Source organism: Saccostrea echinata, unplaced genomic scaffold (assembly GCF_033153115.1).
Source record: "Saccostrea echinata isolate AGI-Se365-2 ecotype Australia unplaced genomic scaffold, CSIRO_AGI_Sech_v1 ptg000054l, whole genome shotgun sequence".
Lineage (NCBI taxonomy): Eukaryota > Metazoa > Mollusca > Bivalvia > Ostreida > Ostreidae > Saccostrea > Saccostrea echinata.
In genome coordinates this window covers 35,072,501-35,082,995 of record NW_026889803.1, presented here as the reverse complement: position 1 = coordinate 35,082,995, position 10,495 = coordinate 35,072,501, and the positions used below count along the sequence as shown (strand labels likewise).

At 33.0% G+C, this 10,495-nt stretch overlaps 1 protein-coding gene across 1 annotated transcript in view; it reads left to right on the top strand.

The window, feature by feature from the left end:
- The first annotated feature begins 1,099 nt into the window (after positions 1–1,099).
- Positions 1,100–10,495, top strand: part of LOC133172026 (bactericidal permeability-increasing protein-like) — a 13,170-nt gene continuing 3,774 nt past the window's right edge. The window contains exons 1-14 of the mRNA XM_061306830.1: positions 1,100–1,240; positions 5,239–5,338; positions 5,461–5,592; positions 5,822–5,895; positions 6,626–6,789; positions 6,910–6,973; positions 7,290–7,381; positions 8,280–8,456; positions 8,713–8,778; positions 9,008–9,175; positions 9,269–9,336; positions 9,417–9,459; positions 9,585–9,648; positions 10,011–10,087. Coding sequence (XP_061162814.1) covers positions 1,135–1,240; positions 5,239–5,338; positions 5,461–5,592; positions 5,822–5,895; positions 6,626–6,789; positions 6,910–6,973; positions 7,290–7,381; positions 8,280–8,456; positions 8,713–8,778; positions 9,008–9,175; positions 9,269–9,336; positions 9,417–9,459; positions 9,585–9,648; positions 10,011–10,087 — 1,395 coding nt within the window. The 5' untranslated portion in view covers positions 1,100–1,134. The remainder of the gene's footprint in view (positions 1,241–5,238; positions 5,339–5,460; positions 5,593–5,821; positions 5,896–6,625; positions 6,790–6,909; positions 6,974–7,289; positions 7,382–8,279; positions 8,457–8,712; positions 8,779–9,007; positions 9,176–9,268; positions 9,337–9,416; positions 9,460–9,584; positions 9,649–10,010; positions 10,088–10,495) is intronic.

Here is a 10,495-nt window from a genome sequence, read left to right as displayed (position 1 = left end):
TTCATTTTTCTACATAAAGTATCACATCGATCGAGCAGGGGTATGTCGTTTTATGCGTTTTTTTGAATGGGTCTTTAATACGAATCTCTCCCCTGCCACCTAAATTTAACATAATATGCGGAAGTTCAATCATTATCTGTCTCAAAATGACATCAAATATAGCAACACGTCGATATTTTTTTTAAAAGAAGCAAGTTTCTCTTTTCAGTGTTCTTTTTGTTTAATAGATGTTTTTTCTAAACTGCAGCTTAATTCAAAATCTATAAATGAACTAAATATGTTTTACAGAATCATGATGAATAATAAAATTGGGTGTATTGCAAAAATGTATATTTAGTGAAAAAATACCCTACCCTTATTTGTGGAATGAAACACAGGAATCTTCCTTATTTAGTTTAGGAATATTTCCGGAATGTTTTGAACTTTGCAATGAAATGCATTCAATTAGGCGGACACAAATATAGACTGTTTTATGTCCCTAGATATTTTGCTATTTTGTGTGTTTTTTTTTATTGTTCACTAATATGGTTTTCCTTAATATATATATATATATGTATGTATGTATGTATGTATGTATGTATGTATGTATGTATGTATATTAAGTAAATGTCACATATATTCATTTTCGGCGACGAGGAAGTGATATAATTTATTTCTTTTTGCAATGACGTACACTTAAGAGGTAATCTCAAAAAATTGACACTAGCTGGACTTGAATTCTTTTCTTACTCAAAATAATGTATCTTGATGTTTTTCCTACTTGTTAAATAAAATCATTGATCTTCATGAATGTCTTTGAAAAAAAAATATTGATGATCCAAGAAACCTTAAATAAAGAAAAATATTCTTAATATACGGTACATGTGACACTGATTTAAATACAACAAATATCTGTAATAATTCGTTATCTAAAATAAATATGACTTTATATATTATACACGTATATACTGAGACATCTAGATGTGCAGTTTCTATTTAGTATTTATCCCGAGTAAGAAATTTTACTTCCTAGTCGGTATTTCACAATAAGGCCATTTAAATCTATTTTTGGACTGAGCCGTCCCCATTAAAGCTTGTATTTTTAGTGGATAAATCCATTCTATACATATTACTTTCAAAAAGAACTCTTCCGCGATGCAACCAGTGTGTTTCTTAACAGTTTTGTCTTTGTTTGTGACATCGACAGAGTGTAAATTACCCGGATTAAAGACAAGAATCACCGACAAGGCACTTGATTACGGTATTGTTTGATTGCGTGGATGGATTTATGGAGCGGCATAACTGTCTCCTGTGTATCAGTTAGAACTTTACCGATACTTTTCATTATACAATGCATTTATTATTATAATATGCTGATTTAATGATATTTATACCCCCGCTCCGAAGGAGAGGGGGTATAATGTTTTACCCTTGTGTGTCTGTCTGTCCGTCTGTGTGTCTGTCTGTCTGTCCGTAACAAATTTTGGTCGCAGTTTTCTCAGCAACTACTCATTGCAGATGCTTAAAATTTTAGCACACTCTTTGTTTAGGCATGCCATATGATGGGATACATTGTTTCACAATTCCGATGTCAACTTCCTCTTTATCCGTGTGTGTCCGTAGCATACATAACAAATTTTGGTCGCAGTTTTCTCAGCAACTACTCATCGCAGATGCTTGAAATTTTAGCACAACTTTTGTTTAGGCATGCCATATGGTGGGAATCATTTTTGTATGAATCTGATGTCTACTTCCTGTTTATCCGTGCATCTGTCCGTACCATACATTACAAATTTGGGTGGCAGTTTTCTCAACAACTACTCAACGCATATGCTTAAAATTTTAACACACTCTTTGTTTAGGCATGCTATATGTTGGGATTCATTTTTGTACAAATCCGGTGTCAATTTCCTGATTATCACTGTGTCTGTCCATAACTGAACTTGTGTATTCACATCAAATCGGGGGTATTATTAGTGAGCATTGGCTCACAGACTTCTTGTTTTATTTTTTTTCTTAGGACTACATGTCCTAATAAGTTAAAAAATACCTGACTTTATGTTGAACATGTTTAGCAGGTAAAATAGTAAATAATATATATTATCAAACAGGGTACATGTACATGTATAAGAGGGTTTTCCGAAGCATGCCAAGAAATCCCGTCCATTTTTCCACAGCGATGGAGTCAATAAAAGTGTAATTGATGCAAATCACCCATATTCCCCTAACGCTGGCGAGACCATTAACGGCAGCAGATTTGAGGGGGTGGATCCTAAGTTTTCCGTTTTCTTAGTAAAAGAAAAATAAACTTCTACCCCAGGAAGTAGCCTCCTATGCCTTGGAAAAAATAGTTCCTGTCAAAAACCCTTATTTGTTTAGTACAAAATATGTAAAATGCACAAGACACAGGTACCAAAATTGTAAATATAGACTGGAAGGAAATAAAAAAAATTCAAAAGGAAAAAATAATGATTTTATATGTATGGAACTACAATTTTCATTGGTCAATTACCAGTATGATACCTTAATAAGGCGCGAGACTTCCACAACAACCAAGTTCATCGTGCCCGATGTTATTAATACTAGGAAAAAAAAATATTTTGATATGGAAACACTGAAAAATTTGAAAGGCGTCTAATTTTTACTGAACAATTAATTAGCTTACTATAATAATCTATTTCACTTTCTTTTTCTTCTATTTTACTTTTTTAACCGCATATGATTTGCATGGAAACCCCCCCCCCCCCCTTCAAAAAAACAAAAAACAAAAAACAAAACAAAAAAAACGGGAAAGTGCAAAGGCTTCTTAATAATAAATATTCTAGCTTTAATTTAAAACCAGTAAAAGATAAGATCCTTCCCTAAAAACTGCTGACATTAATTGCCTCGCGCACATCTCCCTGGGGAAAAAAATCACAGATTAACGCTAATTCCGAGTTCGCTCTATAACTAGAATGCGTACTTTTTCTTGGCATGAAAATTTAAAATTTACAACATCTGGGAAAATTTGAAGGATTGATACTGCCTGTATAGCTACTTGACACGTGAAACGCAATGCTATGAGACTTGTAATCATATAACGGCAAACTGACAAATAATTTTAAATTTCGTCACATGAAGTGTCAAAAATCTCGTCTGTTTGATTGTAGTTTTATACTGAAACGCAGAAGAAAAGCAACATCGTAATGTTAGGGGGATTGATTGATTGTATATTGTTTTACGTCCCATTCGAGATTTTTTCACTCATTTAGAGACGTCACCATATACCGGTGAAGGGCTTCAAATTTTGACCTTTACTCGGCACTCAGGGTCATTGAGCAGTGAGGGATCTTTATCGTGCCAACGCCTGCCGTGACACGGGGCCTCGGTTTTTAAGGTCTCATCCGAAGGACCCGCAACTTTCACTTCAAAGTGCCGAGCGCATGGCGAAGGAACAGTTGCTACCTATTTTTTATCGACTTAGGTCTGTCGCGGCCGAGATGCGAACTCACGACCTCCCGATCACGGAGCGAGCGCTCTACCGACTGAGCTACCGTGAACGGTAATGTTAGGGGGAAAATTATATACAGTTATAACTTTGTACTTAAAAAGTTAGGACATCTTCAACTTTGCCAAATCAGTAATTTAACGGTCGAATGATTTTCATTCCATTACCGGAAGTTGATTATGAGCCCTCTTAACAGAAATCAAAATATACATGTTGAATAAAACATTTAACAATAATTTGAGTTTTCAAGGGTTTTTACCTGTTAATCATAAGTATTGCACTAATATTCCGAAAAAAAACCCTTCTTTCTTTTCCCGATGTGATGCCAATATTTCTTCAAAATAAATGAAAGCACGCATTTTGATTGCCCTTCCTGGAAGTTCTCAAAATAAAGGTAAAGGGGAGTTGCAGATGCAAATATGCAGTACATAACGACTCATTAGGCTCATGCGTTTCATAAGCATGAATGACTGTTCTTTGACCGGAAGTCCAAGAGTCCATACACCACGTACTCCAGGTTAGAGAAAATTCGACCTCAGTATCTGAAAAACAGGCACTTAAAAATGCTTAAGAGTATTTCTTTCGCTCAGATCAAGAGACTAATAAACCTAATGCATCGTAGAAATCGAGCTGCAATTGTTGTACATGGCGAACTAGCACGCTGTAATTGAATGGTCGGAAGGGGGATGATTTAAGAGTTATGTTTTACCTTTTAAGGTTTAAAGATAACAATACATTATTGTTAAATGTTTTATTAAACATGCAATTTTTTATTTCTTTTAAGAGGGCTCATAATCAACTTCCGGTAATGGAATGAAAATCATTCGACCGTTAAATTACTGATTTGGCAAAGTTGAAGATGTCCCAACTTTTTAAGTACAAAGTTTAACCTGTATATGATTTTCCCCCTAAAATAAGGATGTTGCGTTTCAGTATATATTCCTTGGAAAGGAGTATTTTAATAATAAGATATATCAATATTTTAACTGAAGTTGACCATCGTAAAAAAAATATCAGAACCTTCCAGTCTATTTCAGTCTACCTGATGCGATTACGAAAGCAACAATTGTGTTTAATATTAATAATCATTTGTCCTTGAATTCAAATATATATATATATATATATATATATATATATATATATATATATATATATATATATATATATATATATATATATATAGAAAGCACAGAGAAATTCACTTTTATAAGGATACCCACTTCCGCCGATGGAATTCTCGCGGCGCTGTTCTACACTACGCGATCAGAATGGAAGTGAGATACATACATATATATACATATATATATATATATATATATATATATATATATATATATATATATATATATATATATATATATATATGGGGAGAGAGAGAGAGACAGAGATCAGGTTCAACTAAAAGACCATGTATCAAGGGCAAGGCTAAGCAACCTCTCAAACCGGCATAAAGAATTTTTATGGGTTCCCAGACATGGAAGGAAATCAAGTATTAATGACTCGCTTTGCCTTTGACCTTGTACATCTCCAATCCATGACATGGATCAAGAGTAAGCAAATACATTTAATGTGTTAAACACAGTGTTAGAAAATTATCAGCAAGACGGATTCATTATACACTCCACCGAATTGTATGGCGGAATTTCAATGGTCCAAACGTATTACACAACTGAAACCACAGAAATTTAATTATCTGTCGATTTTTTTTTTTTTATCTTCTATCATTCTTTTTCTTTCTTTTGCATTCTTTTTTTTCTTCTCTGTTTTGATAGCTACAAATGTTGCCTTGGACAAACTGACAAAGCAGGTGACAGGCCAGCCTATACCTGATCAACATGGTAGTACTGGAGACGTCAAGTTTGACATAACAGGGTAAAGTATTACGAATAAAATGTTTTCCACAACTTTGGGGCTCGATATTTTAAACATTGAATTAAATTATGGATATCTAATTTCGGAGACTGTTGGTACAATGCTGTCTACTTCCTTTTCAGAATAAAAGTAAATGAGTTTATCAAACCAAGCAGCAGAGTATCAATGATTCAGAATGTTGGCCTGTCTTGGAGCACAAGTGGAACTCAACTGGCACTTCATGGAGATTTTCATTACAAATATAAAAAAGGAATGTAAGAGCTCTTATTTGTAATCAAGATTTGATTTTGATGAACAATTTTACCCATTTAATTTTTTTCTTTTTAATAAGGAATCTCTCAATAACTACAAGTTAATTGCTAAATTTCTTTTTTAATCTGAATTGAACGGTGACAAAGAGTAAAATTATTTGTAAAGTTAATACACCTACTTGCCACTTTATTCGTACTGAAAAAACAGTCTAATTTTCTGTGGATATTCTAGCATCAAAATATCCGACTCCGGAAGTTTTGACCTGAACTCCAGAGATATTGCCTTTCAGCTAAAGATAGAGATTGGTAAATATGATCTCGATCCCCACTACATGTATTGTGTTCAGAAATATAAAAATGAAATATTTTTTAAGCTAATAAATCTTCAAAGGAGATGGGTGAACATGACGAGCGATAAGCCTATAGTGTGACAAACATGAAGATGAAAAATTAAATTTCAATTATATCAAAATTTTCCTTGATATTTCATCTAACATTAAAATATACTTTATGTAAAATCTCTACAATTTGCAAAAATCCCTCAAAGATTGAAATTATTTGCCTGTGAAATATTAGACACACACTAAAGCGGGCAAAAAGAGTCACTTTCTCATGCTATAACACTATTTTTCGATATGAGTGGGTCTTCGCTCCACCTTTTTGAAAGTTAATCCTCAAAGTTTGCATAAAAATATACATTTTTTGGTTACCAAAAATATGGAGCAATGACCCACTATACCTTAAAAATATACTTTTATGACAAAACATTCGCATCTTTTCGAGAAATACTTGAAGTCCATTAAGTCAAGGGTACTATCACAAACATGATTTAAATGCCAATGGTCGTCAGGACAGGTCAATAATGAGAACAGGTTAATGATGAGAACTTTTCTCTAAATATTAAATTCACAAACTGAACATGATTTTTATATTTCTGAAGCTATAGGCTTTCTGCACGCTATGTTCGCCCATCTCCTTTAGTTTGCAAAATTTATACAAATATGGTTTGGAAAATTAATAACATATTATCTTTAAGGTGTGGACAATTCTGGACGTCCGACAATGAAATCAGTGGGCTGTAGCTGCAACGTGGGCTCAGCAGATATAAAGTTTCATGGCGGCACTGCATGGATTTATAACCTATTTTCTGGAATGCTGGAAGGCAAACTGAAAGATATGATTGCTGGAGGCAATGGAGTTGTAAGAAATATATGATACATTTTATATTTTTAAAATAGTGTTCATTAATTTATTTTACATGAAAAAAGTCAAGTTTTCATTACTTAGTAAGGCGAATGTAATTTTACATGTTTATTTCAGTTATGCAAACAAATAAATAACCTTGTGAATGTGAACGGAATGGAGAGTTTAAAGAAGTTACCAGGTAGTAGAATTATAAATATATACCACGTGTACCCTGTATTTTTTCTACAACTATTTATGCAAAAATTTTTGTCTCTACAGCAGGCTTAAATGTTCCTTATATCAATGTACAATTCTGGACTGTTTAATGGGGAGACTTACAAATTATGAGGTCTGAGTAGAGTTGTCACCCAAGGGCGCTTGTGCCCGAGGGTGTCAAGTTAACAACCATACTCAGACTTCATAATTTCTGATGTTTCTGATGCTCTAGATCAATCAAATTGACTGTATTATTTTGAAGCATAATATACGTTTTTCCCCTGATTTCCTTTTCACAGTAACTGTGCAAATTGCGAAGCAATTCCTGTTGGATTATACTCTTTTAGCAAAGCCAGCCTTTTCATCAACATTTATGGAAACGTACCATAAGGTATTCCACTCAGCAGCATTATGTTATTACAATGAATTCAGTTAGGAAATTTTTCGAATGTTCTGATATTTCATAATAATTTAATTAATATTTTGACATAATAATTTATTCTTTTGACATAAAAACTGTGACCATGATTTATTTTTCTATTCTACTACAGTTATTGTCGAGATCAAAAAAATGCCGCGGCTAATATCTTCCAATAAATTACGAACATCATCAAAAAAGTATCAGATTAGAAACACTTATAAAAATTTGTAAAAAAGAATTTAAAAAATAATGACTTTCGAATGTAATACGTATTTAGACTACATCGCTGTCTCGTTTTCTGCAATATCTTCATGTGTATTGCCTAAAAAAGCTGACATACGTTTGTTTTTATAGCTAAAGGAGTTGTTCCAGGGACTTCCCCACAACATTTACACTCCATGAATTTACTGTTAAAGCAATTAAATCGACAACAGATCTTGCTATTTTATAATCATAAAAAATAATGAAAATATGTTGTAAACAAAACTATAAATGATGAAGGATATTTGTAATCCAAAGAAAGCTCTAATCGTCTGTATTCCTTTGAAATCGATACACAAGTAAACAAAGGAGTTGACCCTCTGGTGTTACATGGAACAGCCAAATCACGACATGGTGATCTTATTCGTTTCTCTATAGAGGAAACGATAAGCCGTATTTTAGAGCTTTTAGTAGAAAAGAAGCAAAGTCCTTTGTTGTCGTGAATGGTGCAGGATAACCTCCTAGGTCTCGAAATGTTGTGTGAAATGCAAAAGCTTTGGCTAACGCCTCGGCTTTTATATTTCAAAACAACATTATCGACCTCGGAGATTATCCTGCAACATCAACGAAAACAAGAACTTTATTTCTTAAACATATACTTCCAAAGGGAGAGGTGTACTGGAGTGCCAATCCTCGTGAAGCCCCATTCCCTGTTCCTCCTTTGCTGAAATCCAACGATACCTCCAGAATGATGTACTTATGGATGTCTGATTTTCTGTTCAACTCCATGTCTTATAATGCATACAAATATGATAAACTTCAGTACAATGTTACGAACAAAGATGTAAGTACTACACAAGTAGCAAAATAAAATCTTTATTTTCACACAAATAGTTACTAGTACTAAATTGACTACAGCATTCGACATAGTAAATTTAACCATCATCTACTTGATTAACACGGGCGTCTTATAATTTGTTATAAAAATGGTGTAGTTGATATATGGTATTGAAGACATCAGTTGCAGTAAAAAAAAAAGTCTTTGTTCAACTTGTCTTGCAATTGTAACGTTCTTTGTCAAAAACTATTATATTTCACAGCTTCCATCAGGTGTGTTAAATACAACATGTCCAAAAACAACATGCATTGGAAAATTCATTAAAGTTGTAAGTAACAAAGTTGTGTTATTTGCTGTCGCAGGAATACAAATGTGTTTCACGGAGGACCTTCAGCTCCCAGTACAACTAATTGAGCACAAGCATCAGTTGATATTGGGAGCTTACTGTTTATTATTTTAAACAAAATTCATGATAAATACGTAAGATTTTCAATTTTCTGTGATTAACCTTATTCTCTTTGGCCCATTAAAGAATTCAGTTATGTACATGTATTTAGATTGGGGAGAAATTTCCCAACACAACAGTGATGTTATACATGAAATCTACAACGATGCCAAACATGACTGTCCGGAATGGGTCTACTATGGTGGAAACCTCTGGTGACATCCTTTTCTTTGCTCAACAATCTGATGGGAAATACACGTATTTCTTGACGCTTTCTGCAGTAGGTTACTATTATTATTATTATGCAAAAAGACTAAAACTGAGTTTAAAATATTTCCCGAAATCAACAATCTCTGTTTAAAAATTATTTTAGAGCATGACAACAACAATTTCATTGATGATTCAGAATGGGAAAATATACGCCAAAGTTCCTGATTTACCGTATGTATAAATTTTGAATTTGCTTGCAAAATTTGTAGGTGTCGAATCATTTGTTAAAACGCCAATTCTTGTTCTTAAAGGATACAGGTGAAAGTGAAAGACTCCAAAATTGGGGCTTTGTCAGTAAGTTGAAAATAGTAATCTTTGAAATAGTATTGTCATAAATGAATTACTGGTATACTAGTAGTTCTTAGATAATGCAAATGTAAGTTTGTGAATGAAAATATCTATATGAATGTTTATTTCAGGCACAGGGGTTAAATTTTATCATCAAAGGTGTTGTATCAATATTTGTACAACCTAAACTAAACGGTAAGCTTTGCTGAAAGAAACAGAGCCATTCTGCTTTATTACATTATTTTAGATAATTTTCAACTGACAGCAAGAATGGCAAGACATAGAGAGGCAAAATGAATTTGTTCACTCTGTTAGATATAACAAAAAAATTACAAAATATAAAGAAATATTTTTGTAAGAGGTATTTTGATAAAGACGGGGCAATTTAAAACTATTTCTAGCTGTTAAGAGTCGAAAATTCTGCCGTTTTGAAGAAATAATTGAATTTGAATTGATGGAAATTTAAGCATTTATTTTAAAACAAAATTTGCATAGGTTTACCGTTGAGTTGATCAAAACTTAAACTTTAGGAACCGGGTTATACTTCTTTTTTTCAGAACTTGGAAGCAAAGGATTCCCTCTTCCTATCATTGACTCGGTGCATTTCGTTAATACAGAACTTACATTAGGAAAGGTACCTAGCTACATATATATCATTTGTTCTTTTAGTTTTTTTTCTATTCTATTTTTTGATCAATTAACATAAGAATGGCATAAATTGCAAAAATATAATACCTGTATGACGATTCCACTCAAAAATGAACATTCATAAAGAGCAATACGTATATAGTAAAGATATATATTATCAAACTCAGCTGTGAGTTGCAGTGATATGTAATAGAAGTTTCCAGGTAAAATTTACAAACTCCTGGAATAGGTACTATAAATAAAGCTCTTAAACATTGAATAGTAATTAAAAATATTTGCAGAGACACAGCTTCTAATGACAGAACTGGGCATGTCAAAGCCTAACAAACAGCACAAGGTTATAATTTGTGTATGTAACAGAGAGACACCAAGATTTGATCTCATTTAACTAATA